At 40.0% G+C, this 23,179-nt stretch overlaps 1 protein-coding gene across 1 annotated transcript; it reads right to left on the bottom strand.

The window, feature by feature from the left end:
* Nucleotides 1–552: 552 nt before the first annotated feature.
* LOC142399194 (polypyrimidine tract-binding protein 2-like) lies at nucleotides 553–22,365 on the bottom strand. Its single transcript, XM_075483709.1, has 17 exons — nucleotides 22,281–22,365; nucleotides 20,709–20,730; nucleotides 20,501–20,552; nucleotides 19,184–19,347; nucleotides 18,958–19,029; nucleotides 18,792–18,863; nucleotides 18,525–18,683; nucleotides 18,172–18,282; nucleotides 17,204–17,372; nucleotides 14,226–14,303; nucleotides 13,155–13,267; nucleotides 10,393–10,426; nucleotides 8,701–8,793; nucleotides 7,701–7,817; nucleotides 4,464–4,563; nucleotides 4,288–4,365; nucleotides 553–4,097 (listed from the first exon to the last, which is right to left on the bottom strand). Exons 1-17 carry the CDS (start codon nucleotides 22,286–22,288, stop codon nucleotides 3,968–3,970), a joined length of 1,572 nt encoding a protein of 523 aa, XP_075339824.1. The 5' UTR covers nucleotides 22,289–22,365; the 3' UTR covers nucleotides 553–3,967.
* Nucleotides 22,366–23,179: the final 814 nt, after the last annotated feature.

Genomic DNA, 23,179 nt, shown 5'->3' with positions numbered 1-23,179 from the left:
GAAGGATCTAAGGTTTAAGAAGTTTGATGACTTTGATCCATTCTAACACCAACAGTCCCAGACTGTATATAGTACAAATATATATTGTATATGAAAGCAATCAGTACTAGACTGCTTTTCAAAGCAGACATATTTACAAATTGACATCGTGGAGAGAAAAATCTGACAAATATAAAAATGACTTCTTTCATAAAAGCCATTTGTGTTCCACGTTTGGACTGACTCGAGCCGTCCCATCATCCTGCTGAGGGTATCTCATCCAATCAAACCCCCTCAAAGACTTTATCAATCAGAATGAATCCATTCGGATATTTTTTACTTTCTTTTTGAAAGCCCTCGTCCCCAAAGTAAGAGCTGCATTATTGACCGTTTGATGAAGAAATCAAAGGATGTGAGCTAAGGTTTCACTCAGTGCTCACTTCCCACTCTCCAGTTTCATCTCAAGCTGCTCGGGGAAACTGTCCCATTCCACGGAGGCGGCCTCTGAAGCAGAGTTCAGTGTTTCAGCAGCACACTGCGTGTTCAACAACAGCCACTCGTGCAACATCCATCTTTCAATTTCATGTTTTTTTTATTGGCAAAAACTTTAATAACAAATTCTCCCAGAGTGGCGATGTTATACACAAGAAACAGAAATCCGGGCGCACGTCATAAGCAAATTTACACACTAGAATAAAATGAACTGTTGCGTTAGGCTGACCAAAGCAGGACTTTTAAACTGCACGTGAATATGTCAGTTTGACCGAAATCGAGCTTCTCTAAACCAAGCCAACACAAAGATAATATGGGTAATAATATAATAATATATTATTATTATATTAATATGGATAATATGGAATCACTCCTGTATGAATTTATGGTGTATTAACCATTTCTCATCTTTTATGATGAGTTTGAACTTGTTATATTGCTAATCAAAGTGCCACTTGTCATGGTGAGTGTGGTAAGAAGTCACTGGAGGAGTAGATCAACAATCCCAGACTTGGAATATTTTCACCATGTTCCGCTTCAGATTTATTGAATGGGAGAACCGTTAATCTCCTTACATATCCTCATATCCTCCTCCTGCTCCCACTTATCTTTAACCTGGATTTGTCATAAGTTTTACTTTAAGAGTATTTGGAGAATTTCATTCAAATCGTGATACAGACATGAAGTCGTTTTCTCCACTTTTTTTCCCTTTCATAGTTCTTTGGATACGACTAATTCAGTTTCCACTGAGCTTGAACATCATTTCCTTGTTCACCAGTCTTAAAATCCCATTTTTTTTAATATTTCATTTTTCCGATTAATCCACCAAGATCAGCAGATACAAAATAAACGCTGAAGCCTTCCAACAAGAAAAGAACGCATCATGCTTCCGTGTAGAAATGTAGAAAGAACAGAACAGCTAACAGAGAGAGTGAGGAGCAAGAAGTGAGAGCAGAGAGACAGAACTGAACAGAGTAAGAAGTTTATTAGATGAGAGCAAAGGCTTGAAACAGTCCATACACAAACACAAAAACACACTTAACTTGGGCTCGTGGTAGAAAAGACGTGTTTAATTTGTGCTAAGTCTGAAATCTGGTCACAAAAGAAACTAAAATCAAGTAGAAAATTTACAACAATCCTCTACAGGAAAAAATGTCAAAAAAAATAAAATGTGGAGCTACACACACAAAAAAAAAAAGAAAGAAAGAAAAACCCAGTTTGGAGATGAGCTCAGCTAAAAACTGTGACCCAGTTTCCTTTGCATCTCTGTTCAAAGGAGCAGCTCATACACAGGACTGGGAAGACAAGGCTAGCTTCTTTTTTTCAAATCAGTAATAAACTAAATTATCCGTTTTTTTTTTGTTTTTTTTTTTCAAAACAGGCTTACCACAAACGATCAGCAAACATTACCAATAAAACCCTCTGCTGAGAGACACAGAAGCATCAACAGCAGAATCAGATCCCAGACTAAAGGCACATGTGGTCCCAACGGGTCTAAATCAGAGACCAAGACCAGAATCACATGTTGAAACCTTGTTTAAACCGGCAGCGTTAGCATGCATCCTGTGTTTGTGTGTGTGCATCCACTCACAGCTGCTTTTCAAACAAATGAGATTCGAACAGGCTCTGTTCTTCGTGGAACGCTCCGCCTGTGGATCCTTGATTACATCAACGCGCGGATGTCAATGCAGTCCACATTGTGCTGTAAGATCGCAGATAATGAAATGCCCCCGACAAGCATCGGTAGCTTCGCATGACACCTCGTCCCCACAAACATCACATTTAAACATCACAAGAAAGGATGTGAAATGATAAAACTTGCTCATGTTATAAAAATGGTCCTCGTGTAGAAAACGCCTGGAAGTGATTGTTCGGCTACGGAAACAACAGCAAGAGGATGTTTCTTGTCTTTAGAAGCAACACGCTGCGCCACCAGGACTTTCTTTAAGGATTTCTGGGGATTCCAAACAGAAAATTAAAGTTACAATTGGTGTCTTCACCTAAACTTTACTCCGCGTTGTGCCGCCAAGACTTAAAAAAAAAAGGAGCAAGTTTTTTTTTGAGTTAGTGTTATCCCAACTGACCTTAAACGCCCCGCAGAGTGATGAAGAATGCACGCAAACAGTGTTTCTGTGAATGGTTAAGTGAGAGGATGATCTAATCTCTAGGTTAAAGGGAATTCGTTTTAAGCCAGATTAGTGTAGCACATTTCTTTTTTAGTCATAAAGTTAAAAAAAATAGAATAAAGTAGCTGGAGGGAGCCGAGGGTCCTGCAGTTTCTGGACATCAAAGGTGGATCAATCCTGCTTTGTGCTGTGACCGGCAGGATTGGGAAGCTTTGGTTGAGCGTTACTCGTCTAAAGGGCAGTAAAATTCTGCTGCTAAAATCTGTGGATAGACCTTCAAACAGCGTCGCGCGCAAGACAACCCAAAAATCTAACAGAAGGAGAGAACGTCCTGCAGGAAGAAGAACAGAGTCTGAGCTGCTACAAAAAGTATCTAAGCTGCCATGATTGACAAACAGGGTTTCAGCAAATTTGTCTTTTGCGGCGGGGCCTCTTTAATTTAGTAATTATGAAGATAAGAAAAATGGGGGTCTCAACCTTAACTTCATGACTTTTGGAAATCAGTTTATCCTTTACTTGCTTTGCTATTCACAGAAAATGTCACCAGCGATGCCCAAACATTTGCACGTCACTGTTTTTACACTGCATCCGACACTTTTACTGACAATAACCCTCGATCACACCTCAATGTTTGAAACTTTGCTTTTTTTTTTTTTCTTTTTTTTTTTAACAGAACAAATTGTACAAATGGACAGGCTGAGATCTGAGGGAGCAAACAAGCACACAGAGGATGCGTGTCAAAAACTGTACAGCCCACTAATCAGACATCTTAGGGAGAAAACAAATAAAAGAAGTCCCACAAGTGGCGACAAAATAGAGGTCAACACTGACGTTAGCTTAGGAGCACAGAATGATGTCCGAGTGTTTCGAGAAGCATCATAATGTCGGGAAAACACAAAAACGAGAAACCCTAAATTAAAGGAACTCTACAGGAATTCCCAGAAGACACAAACTGTCCCCCCGACAGATCATCTCTGGGCAAAGCAAATGTACAATATCAAAACAGCAATTTGCACTTAGCAGCGATACGATTTCAAACTACAAGTATCCACTGCTTAAAGTCAGCACTAGATGAGGCGCTCTCACCTGTAACCACAGTCAACTGTGAGGTCACGATGGCCTGACACTCCACTTCTACTGGAGGTAAAAAACAAAAACAAAACAACATTAAGCTGCTGTGTAGCTCCTCTTTAAGATATCATACAGGTGAGAACAGAACTGCCTTTGGGCCGCATGACGAGTCAAGTACTGCCTCTACTGGTCGAAAAAAGATCAACTGAAACTATTCACAGAAAATGTTGAAAAGACGACAAATGGTAGAGACTTCTTTGCTTGCCATAGATCTTAACGACGTGGGCTGGGTGTAAGTGTTAGATTGTGGACTTTGAAAAGGAAACTTTAAGATGGTGATTCCCTCCCATGTCGTAGTTGTGAAGCTCCATCAGAGCCTGGATTGCTTCTTCCACTGATGACATCTGGATCAAGGCCATCTTACGGTCCCTGGTGAGGAGAGAGCAGAGACAGAGCTAAACATTTCAGAAGGTGATCTCGTCGGGTTACCTTAGAGCACAAGGAGAGAACTTCTGACCTAATGTCCTCCAATTCGTAAGAGAAGACTTCTACATATATATGAAAAAGTATCCCAATAGTGACTGCAGGTATTTGTACAGCCATGAAAAGTGTTTCTTACTGGAAGAACTTGAAGGCCTTGACGGTTCCTCCACTGTTTGAAAACAGAAGACGCAGATCATCCTCTCCAACTCCGTCCCTGAACACGCAAAGACAAACTGTTACTGCCCTGAGGAAAAAAGGTGCTCACTGTGATGCACAAGGAGAAACTAACAAAAAAACTCATGGTTGTTCTACCGGATGTTAGAGAGGTGAAGTGTCGCTGAGGGAGGAAAGATGTTCTGGAAGTTTTTGGATCCCGGCTTCTTAAAGCGATGGAGGGGGGAGCCAGAAAAATCTGTACAGCACAAATGAAACATTGACATAATGTGAAGAATTCAATTGCTTGTTGTGAAGTACGGCACCTGTTGAACCAAAGCAGAACCCCCCCCCCCCCCCCTAAAAACAAACAAACAAAAAAACATCAAACATCCGACACAAATTTACAGCAGTCTGCACTAAACTGCCAGCTTTACTTGGGAGGATTCACTTTTACATTGAAGGGAGTTTAGAAATGTCAGGTTTGATATTAAGAAGCTCTCATTTTCAGTGACTCGAGTGCAATTTGACAACAGACAAAAAAGAAAAAAAGACAGAAGTGGGCAATTGGTTCGTTTTTTCCTTCCTCAATTCAAACAGCATCTTCACTGTGTTAAATTGCATCATTGTAGTCAAGCAGTATTTATTGTGTGAATGTTACTGCACAACAAGTTTAATAAGGTAGAGAGTACAAGGAAAGAGTAGTGCAGGAACCTAAACAAGTACTTTTTACACTACCATGGTGCTTTCTGCTACTTACTTTGACTGCATTTTACTCTGAAAGTATTCCTAAGCTTCTACGGTTACTTACGTTTCAGATAAATATTAAAAAACCACAAGGTCCGTTCTAAAACTTAAAAGAAACATCAAACACGAAGGCTGTGCTTCAGAATTCATTGGGCTGCTTCTCTCACACCATCCATAAACCTGGCTGCCATCCGAGTGCCGTGCGCTCACATTTCATCACTCTACCTCGTGTGTTTTGAATGATGATTTATGCTTTAAAGAACGAGTCCTTACTTTCTTGGTCCCGTCTGTCTGGTACAGTTTCATCTTGGTCTCATCTAGTTAAAGAACTGTCCTCCAGATCTAATCTGGCATTTTGAGATGGATTTTTGGGTGCGTGTTATTGGCAGACTTTGATAATGATACGTTTGCTTCCTGCAGAGTGTTCTTCACTTCACTCAGCTTGATGTTAGGTTGGAAGGTGGATGGGATCCTGTAATAATCCTCCACTTCTGGGATGTCCAGAGCTCACCTGTGTATACTTTTTCTAGTCTCACCCTCACACACACTAAAGGCTCCAAAGTATCTGTTGACGCGTTCCTATATTGTCTCATCCACTGGTATTATACAGATTTTACTGGGGGGCTGGGTGGAAAATCCCCTCTAGAAGTCAGGACCAATTGTTGTGAACATTGGCGTCCTCACATGCCTGCACTGAAACACTGAGCAGGTTTCAGGACTCCAGTGTGTGTGAAAACGACTTTAGGACTGTCCAGTGGAGCTACCGTCTAAGATTTTTTACACATGCTGTGTTATTTATTCTTTTCATGCTTTATTTTGGTCCTCTTTTTAATTAAATCTGTTGTCGCCACCCCCCTCCCAGCTACGTGTAGCCTCATATCAGAGGGCTACACGCACCATTAACTATTACCCAAATTCTTTTTACTCTGCTTGGGTGAGAATAAAGCAGTTAGAAAGCTTGTACTACATTTTAGGCATCTCTCTCTCTCTTGTGGATTTGTTTTGTTTTTGCAGCTTAAGGAAAGCCTGAACCCTTTTGTTGTTGCATTCAAAGCAACAGTTGTGAAATGCAAATGTCCCATTTCAGACGAGGTTCAGGCCTATTACCTTCTTAATTGACGGAGAAATAATGAAGTACCAGCCTGTCTGTGAAACAGTCAGCCCTCCAACAACATTTGGTTCCTTCAGAAAGACGTTACACATCCTAAATCCTCTAATGGCGCTTTTCCACCAGCTCGCTTCGGCGCGCTATTGCGTGTTTCCACTAGCACGCAGTACCTGCAACCGGGACGATTTTCCGTATCACCTCAGCCCTGGTTCCAAGCGGGCCGAAGTGTTACTAAAACGTGACGTCAGCCGACTGCCTTCCACTGATTGGGCGTTGAGTGTCGTCACTGGAAGCGTCATAATGCGGATAATAAAACCTAGCGTTAGCAACCGTTAGCTTACCTCCAAACGTCGTCTTTTTGAAGCTCGTAACAAAACTCTCCGGTACTTTTCAATACTGTTTTGTCTGGCGGCCAGGAGTCTTCTCTGGCTCTCTTCTCTTGCCTTCTGTGCGACAAAAAGCCACAGGGAGAGCAGCAACACGCGCAGCCGTGTTACGACGACCCCGCCCACGTCGAGGATGCACGAAGTGTAATGGAAACACAACCAAACCGAGCCGTGGCGAGCCGTACGAGCTAGTGGAAAAGCGCCATAATTGGTGTGAACACCCTCAACTTTAAGCTGAGACTCTGGGCTTCAAGCTAATATTGTTAATGTAACTGTAACTTGATATGGTTTAGCAAACTTCTAAAATACAAAAAACTTTGTGAGTGTCCAGATTCATATGGACCTTCCTGTAAGGCTTCATTTACACTGCAAGACTTGATGCCCAGATCTGATTTTTTGCCTAAATCCGATTTTTTTTAACGTGTGGTTACACGTACTTTAATAATGCGACTCATATCTGATTCACGCGATTACACTTGCCTATCACCTGAAACATCGCGCATGCCAACTTAAGTGTTTACCAAACAGTTAGAAATGTCTTGAAAGACTGATTTATTACGATAGGTGCCTTTAATTTTGGTTTGTATCTCCTCTCCCCAAAGGCCGAGAAGACAGGTCACTTCCTCAACTGTCCACTGCGCCTCGTGGTTTTGACCTCCGACGACATGTTCCTTGTATGTTTATGCGTCTCGCATTCACTAGCTTACCACGTGCGACAAAAAACTCTAAATCGTCGCATATTTAATGACGTGTGGAACGCAATGTGTAAGAATATCCGATCTGCCCGTTTACACGGCGGTCGCATTGTCACATATCCGATTCGTATCTGATAAATTTCCACATATGAAGGAGGCCTGTGTCCGATCTCAAAATATCCGAATGCATGCGTCCTTTTCCTATTTACATGGTCAAAAAACATATCCGATCTGTGTCACATGAGAGCAAAAAATCGGAATTGGGTAACATTTAACTAACAGTGTAAATGTAGCCTTAGTTCACCTGTTGTTCTGGACCTTTAATGACATGAGGTTGTGACAACAGTGATAACTGTAGAAGCATTACAGTAGCAACGAGTGAAAAGTCTCTCTGAAATGCATTAGAAACTACATCAAAAATGCCGTCACGCCTCCTTCCAGGATGCAGGCATCATCTTACCTTTAGTTAGGAGCTGGTCATCCAGTCCTTCTCTGGGCAGAGCCACCGTTTGATGTTTGGATAGGGTCACTCTCATCACTTTGCCAAACACCTTCTGACCATTCAGGTGGCTCATAGCTACAAGTAAGAAAGACACATAGCAGGGATAAGTGAGAAGCTCTAAGTCCTAGCATTTTCAGATACAATGAGCGTGACCGTGTCCATCAAGTTGTCCTTTGGTCACAAAATTATAGAGAAAGTTTCAAATGCTACAGTGCTTTTCTGAACATTGACTTTAGGCTAATAATCCGGCGGCTTACAACAGGAAGTGTCATATCAAATTAGGACATGATCTCATTCATCAAATTGCCAATGTTTGAACAGGTTAAACCTTATCGATAACACAGTTTAGTTCATAAGGGTAAAGTGTTCCTTCCAGAGCCACGGCCCTGAACGGGCCCAACAAGCGTACGTATCAAGACTAGGGCTGGGCAATGAGTACAATTTTTAATCTAATTAATCACATGATTTCCCTGATTAAATCACGATTAATCGCATTTGTACGCAAAATCCAAAAATGAATTCAAAAGTAGTGTATAGCTTTTAGCATTTAGTTTTATCTTAAATGTGCTGCCATATATATGAAAGTGCCATAACATTTGTTGTGCAAACACACTTTTAACATCAGCATTTTTATGTAGTTAGCAGTTAAATAAAATATTTAGTGTAAATCGCAACTTAAACAATGTTATCAAAGCAAATACAAAATTAAAGCTCATTGCCACTACCAGGGCATTAATGTTATCCTGTTCGTTATGAAAAATAAAAAACTGCCCACACAATCCTGAAACACAATCACAAGATTAAATAAAATAAAAGCCTGTGAGCAACAGACTTCAGAATAAATAATTAATGAGTTAACGCGATCATAAAGAGTTAACTCGCCCAGCCCCAATCAAGACCCAAATAATCAAATCTTATTTCAACAAACAAAGTGATATTATGATCACGCAGAACTGACCGAGCTGAGCCTGGTTGCCATCAGACAGTTGGATCAGAGCACTGTCCTTCTTGTTGTAGAGGATCTTCACCCTCTGGACATCACCATAGACTCCTGAAGGGAGAGAGAGTGAGAGGCAGACCGAGCAGAGGAAGGAGAGAGAGAGAGAGAGAGAGAAGGAGAGAGAGAGAGCAAGAGGAAGCAGGGTGGAGGAGAGGATGAGGAGGATAGAACAGACAGAGCAGGAGAGATGGAGCCGACGAAGATAAAAAAGAGGTGTGAAGGATGGAAGGAATAAAGTTAGTGCTAGAAAGACAAATGAAACGAAAAGATGGAGTCTTCTCATTTGACCTCCACTAGAAACTCAATCAAATGTTTCTTTAACTGAGTCTTAATGTGGTGACACCTCAGCTGAGTTTTAGCACTGACACAGTTCAAACTGACTCGTGGGTTAATGTTTGTCATGAGTGCAGGATTCAGCTCGATTAGCTGACTGGAATATGCAGCGGTGCAGGAGGGGGGGAAAGGACTTTTACTAAACATGTAATGCAAAAAGAGGTCCTTAAAATCAACTCAGTTCCTTTAAGGAGATCAGTTTTTGACTCCTTGAAAGATCTATAGTTATCCTGCAGTTCCAATCTAGGGGGACTGTGTGGAAGGTAATCCCAACAGCAACATTGCAAAATAAGAAACAAAATACACTACGATTGCAACAAAGAAATAGAAAATCTAGAGAAAAAGGCAAAGAGACGAGAGAAGGAGCTAGAATGAGTCTTGGCGAGTCCGCTGGATTGCTGTGATCCTCTTAACCTTAATGTGATGAGAACACAAACTCTACAACAGCCTGCTCAGGTTTGCCCAGACGAACAATGAAAATGTGTGGAACTATTAAACTTAAAAAAAACTCCAAGGAGGCAGATTACACTGGAGGCACAGTGTAATTCAAAGAGTATGCTATGGGAACCACATTTATCTATTTATTTAGTTTTAAATGTATCGGTGCCACATTCATTTTTCCCGCTGAGTGATATACAGGCAGGAGCCGAGAGTCAGAAGCTCGGTAGGATACTTGCTGTCATTTTCCAGATTTATTGCTTGGCACACGCCAGTCTTCTCACATGTAACGTATCTTGAACATACAGGGTTGAAACTTGGTAGGATACCCATTTTCTTCATGAAACTCCGGCTCTGCAAGGCTCTTCCTAACACGTGTTGGACATCACAGGACATTAGGAAGGCGTGTCCACATGTAAACCGCAGGGATGTTTCGAACCAGTAAAGCCTCTTTCAAATGGCTGTTTGGGAAAACGGTGATCAAATTAAGGAGCACTGTACAGATTCCACTCTGAAATGTCAACTCGGGCTCCTTTTCGAGAGCAAACGCAGTACTGAAGACTTAGTTTACAAATTGGGGGCCAAGCTTTATCTTTACTGTATGTGTTGGCTTCAAGTTTTCACTACAAAAGAATGACTTTGGCGTGTTCTCATCAGTTAAGAGCAAAAGCTAATCAAACAGACAATCCACTAGACTCACGGTTCTTTAAAACAGAAGTAGATTTTAACTCTGCATTGTACAACATGATAAGAGAAGAGCTTGGAAAAAAAACAGGCAGATAAAGAGGAACAGAGTGCCCACGACATCACTGAAGAAAGTGAATAAAACTGGATTAACAGAGAGAGATATACAGATAGAATAGTAGAGGTTGAACATACCGAAGAGGGTAAAGAGACTTTGAGGCGTGACCATCTTTAGAGAGAGAGACCGCAGAGCAGAGGACAGGAAGAGGAGGAGCAGAGGAGGAGGAAGAGGAGAGACGAAGGTAGAGATCAGACCGTCCAGCGTAGGACGAGGGGGGTGGTTTCCATGATGATGAGGGGTGGAGCAAAGATGGAGGGCATGTGAGGGTGGTTTGGGAGGGGGTTTAAAATGGCAAAGCCAAAGTCAGGTTTACACCAGATTTAGAAAAGTGGATAGAGGGAAAAGAGGCAAGAAAATAAACAAATACATAAGTTAAAGTTTAATTAATTTCGAATATATCAATCAAGGTAAAAGGTATAAGAGAAGTATGTAACATTAAAGAAGGTGTAGCCAAAAGGGGAGGTGGGGTCAAATGGAGAGAAATAAAAACAATGTGTGATGGGAGGAGCATAAAAGGGAAGAAAGGAGGCGGGGAAGGGAGAAAGGAGGAGAGGAGGACAAAAACCAAAGCAGAGGTCAGTAAACAGAGCATCAGTGGAACATCAACGGAGTCTGAATGATTGCTGGTTCGATTCCAAAAGCACGCACACGCACCCACACCCACACACATACTGCCTAATGCATTCAACAGTGAGGAAAAGGAGGGATGGGGGAAATGTAGAAAACAATTCACAAAAAAAAAAAAAAAAATTGAATGAAAAAAAAAAAAAAAAAAAAAATGAGTGGCAGGAGACATCCAACCAAAAGGGGGCAGCACCATGAAGCAGATGGTTGGAGGCATCGGGGTACCAAAGGGAGCGCTATCCAAGACTGGCTGATCGGAATGACGAGTCCAAACAACACCACTTTCATTTCTCCACTTTAAAGATAAAACACATTGCTTTCAGGCAATTATATTCCAGATTCCAGATGGAGTTTTCCCTGCAAGTTATCCAACACGTCATTATTGCACGATGCCATTATTCTTAAATGGGATGTTCAATTAATTGCCCATTACTGACATATGCAGCAATCAACTGGCTGGTGACTGAAAACTTCCAACGACATGCCAACCACTCTCATACATATCCCAGTCTCCTCCAGACAGATCTAATCAAGTAATTTTCATCAAAACAAGCAATTTTCCATCATGAAGATCCAAAAGTGTTTTTTATGTTCTGTTAAATGAGAGACCAGAGAGCAGGGACCACCAAAAAAGAGCAACAACATGAAGAAAGTCACAATCCACTATTCTGAAACACTGGGATTCAATGCTTAAAAATCTGCTGTATGGATTTCCACTGCCATGTCAAATGAAAACAGGACATGTGTACAGCATGCATGAAAATGGTCAAATAAATCTGGCCATATGTGTCAAGTCTTCCCTATTGGTCAATCACTTAGAAAAGGATGAAGATATGACAAAAAAAATAAAAAATCCTTCAACTTACTTCTTTTGGACTGACAACATAAGGAAAAACCACACCACACCCAGCCACAACCTAGCAACTAGATTGTTTTGGACGTGCTCCCAAGCAGTGTTGTGCGAGTTCTTACTTCACCAGAGCGAACTCAAAAGTTCATGTTCACAGAGTTTAAATGATCCAAGTCAAACTTTGATACAAGCTCACCATCCCCAATTAGAACTAGATGACATCAATGTCTTTTTTTTCTTCCAATAGCTCTTCCCTGGCCACCAGCACCAGCCTTGCTAAGCTCAACTTCTGTTTACACTGCAAAAAATACAGCTCACGCACAGCATCGTGTTACTCTCAGAAGAGCACAGATGCACGCTGGCAGGTCCTCGGCTGAAAACAAACGCTCCTTTCAGCACTTACTGAAAACCTTTTTATCATGCTCATGCACAACATTGTTGGCGGATCAAGCTGACGGTCACCAGAGAGAACTGTGGACCGTTATGAAGCAGCCTGGACACAAGTGTTGCACTGTGACTTTATCCTCTCGCCAGGAGAGACAGACAGAGAGAGAGAAACAATCCAACAGAGATGGAACATACAACAAAAGATTACAGATACGGTAGATAAAGAGTTATAGATGACAGGGTAGGTGCACATTTACAGGTAGAAACTTAACTGACGGAATAAACAGATGTTAGGTTAAAAAAAAAACAGAAATATTTAGGTTTCAGTAAAGAGAGAAATTTCAAGAGAAGAACGTAACTTATAAGATCTCAGTGCGAGTTTGGTAAATCAGAGTCGCTGAAAACACTGAGAGACATTAGAATTAAAGACCTGTGACAGGCCGCTGACTTAATAACAATAAACAACCTGGGCAAACCGTACCTTCAAACACAGACACACTCTCATACAAACATTTTCTTGGGTCATGTTCCTGCACATTGTTTCTATACACTGTAAAAGTGTGTGTGTGTGTGTGTGTGTGTGTGTGTGTATATATATATATACACACACACACACACTTGGAAAAAAGTGGGCTTTAGCTTTGAGCACAAACTGGCCTGTAGTGTCAATATTTGAGGTATTTTAATATCTTCAATATTAAAATGAGTAAAAATAATCTTGTGACTTTAATCTATCTTAATCATACTGCACAAACCTGCCCTAGGTTGAATATTCATAAGAGAGAGAGAGAGAGAGAGAGAGAGAGAGAGAGAGAAAGAGAGAAGGCACATTACACACAGACACCCACACAGGAATTTATTCTACCGTCAGCTCTAAAGAATAAATTCAGCACCATTCGGTGTTTTAAATGAGCGATTTAAAGTTGTGCTTTGAAACCCTCGCTCAGTGGGAGGTTTTGCTCGTGGTTAGTGTACCTCTTCATTTAGGTTGGATGCCAGCAGGACCCCCGACACTCCGGACCCGGACAGAGCAACACGACCCGCAGCAGCTGCTGCTGCCGCTGCAGCACTCAGAGGACTGATGGCTCCTGTCAGGGAAGCACAGGACAAGAAGAAGCTCAGACTCAAACATGAAATACCTCAGGAGTTTAAACACTATGGAAACAAACAGCTCTGCTAACGTCAGCTAATTGCACAAACTGCATTCATTTCTAATTTAAGTTCCTGGGAACTTTAATAGACTCTACATAAGAAAATAGTGAAAGCTGAAATTTAATACACACCGCTCTGTTTTTAAGCTGAAGCACAGTGAGACTATCAAATCCACAGAGGTCAGAATGGAAAAAAATTCAAAGCTGAGATGACAATACACTTAATATTATGGAATTATACCGAATGCCATTTTAGTTAGATGAGACCTGATAAGCTTTCACCTTTTTATGAATAAACCTCCGGGATGAAAAGACTGCATTTGCTACAGAATTTATAAAGGGCTGATTTACAAATTATATAACCTACACTGTGACATGTAACATCTACACTGAATCAAATTTATACCGCTATACTGTCATTCTGAGCGAGACAGTCACAAACAGCAGTGGTTAAAGTGACATGAGTGTGGAGTCCAAACTGAGGCAATGCCATGCTTAAATAAGTTTAAACAATCAGGCTAATTTCACCTACACAACTCTTCATTTCAAATTACAGATGGATAATAAAATAACTGAGCAAAAATTATCAATGTATCTGAATGAGGCAACTGGCTAGACAAGCTCTTTACAATTAAGTTATCCTAATGGCTTCCAGCAGACCGACAGGAAAAACATTCAGTGTGCAATGCAGAAAACTTCACTGCATTCATCTGCTTAAAAACCAGGATAAAATGATTAGATTTATGAATCTATAGGTCAGGATTTGCCTCAACAACACAGCTGTTCATATGAGCTGATCAGGCACTTTCAGATACCCTGAGCAGGACATGACAAAAAAAATGACAGTAACACAGTGATGGAAAAACAAAATGAAGAAAAAAGAAAGTATAGGTACCTCCACCCTGCGAGAGGGACAGAGAAGATGAGTAACCTCCTCCACTAGAGTAGGAAGCTAGCGCTCCGGATGGGGTACCTATAAGACAACATGACAACTAGATTTAAGCCACAAAATATTTATCGAACTAAGCACTAAAGACAAATATCACAGAGTCCAAACCATCCAAACTAACTGAGTGATAACTGTTAGTTTGTAAATAATTATTTAATATAACAAATACATTTATGAACCTGGTTACATTGTTTAGGAAACTAAATGAAATTCAGTTAAACTAGCCATGTTGCTTCCAACAGCATAAAAAAATATATATTCAAAAGAAAAAGACAACATCTCTAAATATTTGTTGGTTTTTAATTAGCTGAAACTCTGCTCATATGTCTTTCAACACAGAAACTTTAAATCAGATATTCTAACTTTGTGTTAAAGGCAGCAATACAAGACGATCACTTTTTCCTTATTTACTCGGGTTAACTTTGCACACTGTGTTTCTCAATGATGGTGCCAAACCCATTGTCTCCTTGTAATGTAAAGTCTCTCAAACCAGTGAAAAGAGTGGGTCACAACTTGAGAGAGAATGTTCATTTCAGTTACATGGGAAAGCTTTAAGGAATGTTACTAAAACAAGAAGAAATCCGACATTTAGCCATATGCAAAGAAATCAATATTTATGTTGACTAAATCTGAGCTCTTTGGACAAAATGTTTAAGGTTAACATGTTAGTTGTGCTTATACTTCACATAAAGATCAGAAATACATTCTATATGGTTCCACTGATATGGCTCTTGTATAAAAATCTACAAATGTATCGTCTCTGTATTTGTTCGCTGTCCCAGCACAAACAATTCAACCGCAGAATCTGGAAATGATCTCCATAATCTTGGTTTACTATATTTACATCAACTTGAACACGCTTGCAAAGTGTTTGTTAAACCGTTTACAATAGTAGGGTTTGGCGGTTATGATTCTTTACATCAACTTAAATCATGAACGACAGGAGCAGCACAACGACGGGTCAGCCAAAGTGGGCTCCGAACATGACAGGAGAAGTAAAGAAATCCAACAAAAGGAAGCAATTAATCTTAACACTCAATCTTATCATGATAAGCAACTTAATCTGCAAAATAATCTTCATTTGCACAGCAAGCTTCTTTGAGGAAACTCTAGTTTCATCTGCATCACCGCTGCAGTACTCTAGAAACCTGCAACCTGGCACGAAAGACAAGCAAGAACAGCCATGTCATTAGATTGGTACAAACGAAATTCTTAAAATATAAAAGTACTTGTTTTTCCTTGGTAGAAAACGTGGAGTCGACGCAAGGCCATGCTGAGGAACAACTGCGGCAGGATGTTAAAGATACCAAAAGGTAGAGGTGCTTCCAAAGGAACTGGTACTGGTACTATTGAGGTAACTCCAGGTTTAACCTCAGGTCTTTAGTTACACAAAGATGGTTCACTTCTTACCTGGACGCACTGCTACGCCGATGCAAACCTAACCTGCTCCAGACCAGGCAGCGGAAAATAAACCACTAAAGTATTTTCCCACTCACAACAGTATAAGATAGCTAGCACACTATGCTGGGAACCTGCTTCCAGATTATCTGCTGGAAGAAGTTCTCCTTAGCTTGGGTTTAGTTAGGCACATGTTTGATTAAGAAATCCACCCCAGTGAAAAGCAACAGGGTAGCAGTGAACCAGGAGGAACCAGGGGAGATGAGCTCTTTTCCAGAACATGCCACTGAACCAGCTCTGTGATAATATTCATACAGTTCTAAACATGTAGACTAAGGGACTTTGAGTCCTTTTCCACTATTACTGTAGTAAGTCTTAATGTCCATTTATTCAATCAGCACCGTTGGCCTATTTTAGATTATGTCATTACAAACTGATGTAGCCGTATTCTATCAAACAAAAGGAATACCAGTCAAGCTAAACTGTGGTGGAAATCTTTTACCTGTATTTTATTATAGCCGAATATCTTTTAGACTGATTTCGAACCAACGTTGTCTTGAGATGTGTTTGTAGTTGGAAACAAACCAAACAGGCTACATGCAGGGTGTATACACAGAAAGTTGTGAATAAGAAAGATCTATTTCATATGTATAACAACGTGTTTGAGTATCCTTTTGGTAGCACAATAAACAAATATGAATGAGTCTTGGAGACTAATGACATCTGATAGACGCAGACTGGCCTGAATGTATTAAGTTGTTGTGCAATAGTTCTAGGCATGCAGACGCTCATTATATGAGCTTATGTGCTGGATGGATTAACAAGATTTCAGCTTTGAACATATTTTTTAAGATTTACCCTTTCACACTGCAGGGATGGTTTTTTGCACTTATAGCATAACTGAATGAGTTCATCTGTGAGCATTCGGGCAAGACATCTTTGCTCATCATTCTTCTACATCTTTTGCATCACGATGGCTCGCAAAAGCTGGTGTCTCTCGTAAGGAAAAAGGAATGCAATGGTATCATTTATTTTAAAATGCTGAAATACTTCTAAAGCATGTAAGCAAGACGACCCTGTGGCAAAAGAATTTGGACCTACACCCTTGACTGTTGTAAACAGAAAACCTGTGGTTATACTCCTCCCCCTCCACACACACACGGCCTGCTGCACCACGAGTGCACACTCACTGTTGTGGGGGATTATTGTGCCTCAACCTCACAGTTCAGCTCTGATGGCATTTAATATGTTGAACGTTCCAAACAAATTCTAACACGAGGTAAATGGAAAGAGTGACGACGTATCAATAACAATGGTGGTGAGACATAGCGGTGTACCATTCCTGTTCATGTTTGCGTCCTCACGTTAATCCATAACTGGGCTGCGTCAATGGCAAAGGACTGACCTCGAGGAGATCTTCCATTACGTGACCACGGCCGTGTTTGTGAGAGTAGATAATAATGGATACCCTGGAGAGACGTATGAATGGATATTGTGTCAATAGATGAAGATAAAGATGCGTTTACCCAATAAAGAATGATCCTTGTTGGTTGACTCTCCGTCTCCTGTAGGGAGGTCAGGTCTGGTATAATCGCGACTCTTATCATTGTTGTATTTGACATTGAGGTTGACCAGTTTACTGAAGTCTATCCGCAGAGTACAGCAAGAATTATAGATGTTCTGTCCATCCAAAGACTGGAGTAGAAGGGACAAAAGAAGCAGAACATGTTAGTTATATAGCCTGTTTTACAATGACGAGGAACACTTGTTTAAAAGAATGTAATAATTTAATGCTGCCTGTTCGCAGTTCTTTTGGATAGAGGAACTTCTCCTAAATGTGCTTAGGACATTGTATTCTGTGAAAAACAATTAATCAACTTGGCTCTCGTAGACAAACTATGTAATGTTATATTGATGAAATAAATAAATAAAGCAATAAGAACTGTACATCAATAAACCAATATCACAACAAAACAATATATAAATAATAAATATGATGTCACTGGTAGCTACAAGTCAGTCTGGCCACAATTGTTTACCTTCAACAATGCCATTATTCAAAAAGGTGAGATGCTAACTGCTAACAAGAGAAGGCCTTTTCTCATCGAGATTCATTGCAAAATGGAAGTCAGGTCCCTATCAGGTCAGGCCAAGTGTGTTGTAAAATGGACAACCAACACAGCAAGTTATCAATAGTTATAAATAAGACTTTATATCAGAAAAATGCTCACACAAGCTCAAGGTTGCACATTAGCTAACTTTAGGCGTGTCTTTTAATAAATCATTGTCATTTTTATCATATAGAGGCATACAGGTGTCATGAAGAACCCACCACACACAGCCATGATTAGAATGGATGATATGTAGCAGTCAGCCAATGAAAATGACATCAAAGCTTTTGGATAAATAACAAAATAATCTAAGGATACCTATTTTGGAATTTCTACATGTTGCTGATCTATAAATGAAATATTTCACATGTGTCTGATCCTACCAGTTTAGCTTGCTGTGCATTGACGGGGTCACTGAACTGCAGAAGAGCCTGAAACTGGTTGTTCTTCGTGAAGGTTATAATCTTCATCACTGTGCCAAACTTACTGAAGATCTAGAAAGAAAATATCAATCATCAGACAGAAACACGGCCATACCTTTCTTGGATTAAAGCTACACAGGCACACACTTTTTAAACTATCAATAGGAGTTTATGAAAGGCTATGTGGAAAATCTGTAAGGTCGGTGATCAAACGAAGAATGTTCATTTGTTTCATCACCTTTCAGAAAGTTTGGGTAAAAGGAAAAAGGTCAAACTGCTAATGAGGGCTGGTGGAAAACTGTTCATTGCCAAACCTGTTGTAAAACATCCAGTGTTACAGGATAAAACATGTTGTCAATAATAATTCGCAGGACAGGGCTGGGGGGTGGAGTCAGCTCCAAAACTCCAGGGTCAGAGGATGGAGAGCTTCCATCCTGAACCGCTGACACTGCCTGCAGCACCGCCTGGGCTCTCTGGTTGGAGAGATAACAATAAAGGATACAAAGCAATCAGGCACAACATCTGTCTTTGCTGCACTTGTTGAAACATAGTGTTAGGAGTGAATACATCCAAATGTTTACCTGGTTCAGAGCAGAATCCGTTTTTAGTTCTTTATGATTAGAATACTGGATGAAGACGGGAGAGTTTCTGACCTAAACAGAAGACAAGAAATTCACTAACAATGCCTGATAAATACAAGAGGAAATAAAAATAGGCGACACAACCAGAAACTGATACATTTCATACCTGCGGTGTGACAGCTGTGTAGTAGTTCACCATAGTGATGGCTGCTTCCTCTGTACCCAACTCTAGAAATGCCTGGAAAAGTACCGTAACGTTCAGCTTAGGAAGAATAACAAACATTCTTTTGGACATTCATGTTCAGAAGAGGAGAACGTTATCCAGTAATTATTGCTGTTATTACTACAGTGTCATGTTTCAACCCAGTATAGGTTGACGTTAAAGCGGTTACCTGGTTTTTCCCCTTCAGCATCAGTATATTTGTGACCTTTCCAAAGGGCAGCCCCAGAGCAATAACCTCAGTCTCTGTCACTTCATTGGGAAGTTTTCTGATGTGGAGGACTCTGGAGGGAGGCGACTCATCCAGGCGCTGCTTCTTACTGTCACTGCCGTTTGCTGATCACAGATATGCACACAGAAAATGAACTTAAATACACTGCAGTTTAATGAATGACTCAGCAAAAGCGTACTCAGCAGCTGCCTAACATGTGAGTGTAATATTTCAAAGGCCATTTTGGACTGAAGCTGGAAATGTTGGTTCTTCTTCTGCTCTGCTGCTTGGAAGAGGACGGTGTCGCAGCATCTGAACTAATTCTCTGCGTGCTACAGGTTCTGGCTGAAATGGCCCTGCCGCTCTTAGATCGCCTGGAAGGCAGAGCAAAGGATTTCTGCTGCCAGCTACAGTCCAGGTCCCTCCCTGGGATGAGACAGCTGAATGACGGAGAACTGCCACAACAGTGACCCTAGTCACCTTGCAGGTAGGGAAATACCAGATGGGACAGGCTGGGACTAGCTGGTTCGCATCAAATGAAGTGAGATACTGTGGCAAGGAGCCGCAAATAAATGAGTCTGCTGTAACAGACTGTGTATGACGCCATCCTCTTGAACAGGTGGGGTGGGGGCTACAGTCTGTTGCCAAATATACCAGCGTAGCTGTTAATACCCCCGAAGGGCCAACAAAACAAAAATCAATTAGTGGAAAACACTGTATGACATCACAGCGTACAAGGAAGCACAGCTTACAGATACTAATGTTACGGTTTAACTGTACGATACGAAGTCTAATTAATTAAACCTTTTTTTAATCCGTCACATAGCAAGAAAGCCAAACATTCCCTTTTTCAGCTTCTCAAATGAGGCACTCAGTTTGTTTTGGCTTATGATGACAAACAGAGTAGTTTCGGATTTTGGGAGAACTGTTCAGACAGAAGCAGTCGACAGCATTACTTTAAGCTGCAGGAAATACTGACGTCGTGTTGAAAAAGTACAACATCCTCATTACGGCCAGCCCTCTAAGTTGTTACTTTACACATCCATAAAGTTGCATCTCATAAGAAAGCCTGATCAGATTACTCACAGAATTTCACATATCACTTTCATGCACATTTCTAAGCAACTTAAAAAGCCTCTTTGTTACTAACTAAAGCCTCTTTCATTCCTGAATCTATCAAACTTTTAATCTCCTGACCTCCTCTCTGTGCACCAAAAACATTACAGATCCAATGTTGAAATAAGGCGGCTCATATTTGCCAGTTCTGACTGAACTTACCGGTCATGGAGTTGGGACTGCTACCGTACATGTTGAGCTCATCTGAGCCTCTCTGGATTTACAGGATTAAAAAAAAAAGACAGACTTTAATCTTTTATTCCCACCCTGAAAATAAAGTCTGTGTTTATAAATATAAGATTATCTTTCAAAGGGAATGCAGATTTAATTAAAAAAAAAAAAAAAAAAAAAAAAAAGAGTAACAGCTTACCTTCACACCAACCGCAACATCACTGCAGGATACAAAAATAATGCGTATTATGATCAAAGTCAGAAAACAAAGATTAAAGTAATGTTTGGTAAAACTGAAAAGGCATGAGAAACGAACCAGCATAAAATTGCTGTTGTTGTCAATGTTATGTTTATGTTTCTGGCCCTTCTCATGTTTACATATTGATCTAAATCATGTCACGAACCAACTACAGCGGCTTCAATTCACAGATATTGTTTCTTTAGACCACCCTGGCACACATGTCACTCAAGCACAAAGGAATGCTGCATCCAGTTTCCTGCAGCAGTCAGGCCTTCAAGTCAGAACCTTTCATTAATCTCTTTGTATCAAAGAGACAGTCAAATCTAAATGAGCAGAACAATGGAAGCTTAACAGCTTTAAAGCCAATCCAGCATTCAAATTATGAGTTTGACCAATAGGCCTTTATTTGCCATTAAACAAAAACTTGGGTTGTGTGACCCATCAGATTATGTGACCTAATATCCATTTTCATTGGAAATAAACCTTTAAAAAAATAATAATAAATATAATAAAATAATTTTGATAAAAGTTGGTTAATAGATTTTGCTTGGAGAAAATGCTCAGCTGAAATGAACGTGGATAAAATGGGTTTCAAAAACACAAACCATCATGCTACTTATTCCTTTTAGACAATATTTGTGCTAAATTTGTCTATTATTATTTGTTTCTAATAAGTAGTGTCTTTGTTTGTCAGTTTCTAAAATATTTTTTATTGCAAATATCATGTTATTTAGGCAGTCACGACATCTATAAACTAAAATTTCCACATATCATAGAAATGTTGTGATTCTCTCTGTAAAATCTAAATACTGTAGGGTCTTCATTTTTTAAAGGTTACATAATTATATAGTTTGTAGCGGAATTTTAGTAATGACTCGTATTGTGTACCTAGTGGTAAGGTTTGAGAGTAAGTATGATAAAACAGTATAACATCAGACAGATCCCAGATTTAAGTGTACCATTAGCTGAGGTTGTGTTGCACAGCCTCAGACAAAGAACCGTTATTTCAGTTAGGATTAAAGCAGCAGCACCAACTGACAGGTGCACCATCCACGCAGACTATCGTGGTCTCTAACAAACGGAGCCAACTAACCGCTTCTTGCATAATGAATAATTGTCAATAACAACCGCTACCTGTCACTGAACCATTTCACACAAATTGCACCGTAACCGTTAAGACGTACCGGTATATTAATTTAGCAAGCTAACGTTATGGTTCCTTTCACGCAGGACAATGGGGGATCATTATAGCAATGCTGCCTTTGATTACTAACCTCAACCGATACCATTACCGACGTCATAGGGTCATATTACAATACATCTGCTCTTTTACCATGGTCTCCCATGAATTTACATCTCCATTCAAGTAAGACAACATGTCTGGCTTATGTCACGCTATTCGCGGCAAACATGAGCTAACATTTAGCATACCTTAAATTAGGCAGAGAAAAAGGATATTCTACTAATGTCACGTACACCACCTGTGGAAAGTACACACAGACGCATTATTTGCCGTAAAGACAGATTTACCCATCCATTGCAGCTCTTTGTCCTCTTCAGTCTATTGATACTTAAACAGCCTTCGTTGCAGACACGGTAAGTAAAATGGGCGTGTTTCTTCTTCTTGCATTTTAATAGCTGTTGGCAACTGACAATAAAGTGAGACGCTTTACCGCCACCTTCTGCTGGGGATGACAGTTCAGAGGACGCCATATTTATTATAGGCCACCACTGCTAAAATGACCTTAACAATCTTTTTCAACATCATCATCTGGTGTAATGTAAGTGTTACAAGACATGTCCCAAGTAAAATAAACTATCAACAGTATTTTTTTTAAATGCCGAAGTAGTTTGTGAAATTCTTTTTCTTTTTCAAGAAATGTTGCACGTTTTGAAATGTTTTGTGAAATGTTGTTGTCTTGATTCAATATTGTTGGATATTGTGAACTGTCAGTTTGTGAAACGTGGCTTCATTTGTTTATCTGTTTTTGTTAAAATGTTGTTTGATGAATTTTGTGAAATTTTGTTGTCTTTTCATCAAACATTTAATCAAATGTCTGTTTTCTTTGTACTTTCTTGTTAAATGTTCCATCTTGTGAGGAGTTTACAGTCTCTGGTGAAATGTTGAGTTCTTTGACGTTTTCTTGTCTTTTGGTAAATTCATTTGCATTTAGTGAAACTTCCATGACATTAGGATAAATGTTTGTTTTTGTTTTTTTGTTAAAAGTCATACAAAATGTTGTTCTTCTCCAAGATGTTGTCTTGTGTGGAATGTCACTACATTTTCTCAATTTTTTTCTTTGTCTTTATTCAGTGCTCTTCCAAAATGTTATGTTTTGTGATATGTTGCTTTTTTTAAAATGTGTTGGTGTTTTGTGAGATTTTGAATTTCGCAAAAGAAAAAAAAAGCATGCCTCTTTGCCCTTTGG

This window comes from Odontesthes bonariensis, chromosome 14 (assembly GCF_027942865.1).
Source record: "Odontesthes bonariensis isolate fOdoBon6 chromosome 14, fOdoBon6.hap1, whole genome shotgun sequence".
Lineage (NCBI taxonomy): Eukaryota > Metazoa > Chordata > Actinopteri > Atheriniformes > Atherinopsidae > Odontesthes > Odontesthes bonariensis.
This window is presented reverse-complemented; position numbering and strand designations above follow the sequence as displayed.

Coding starts and splice junctions, on each gene's coding strand:
- LOC142399194 (XM_075483709.1), bottom strand. Junction 19,030..19,183: donor TGCTGAAGGGGAAAAACCAG/GTAACCGCTTTA, acceptor GTACTTTTCCAG/GCATTTCTAGAGTTGGGTAC. Junction 4,366..4,463: donor CTTCACCTCTCTAACATCCG/GTAGAACAACCA, acceptor TTGCGTGTTCAG/GGACGGAGTTGGAGAGGATG.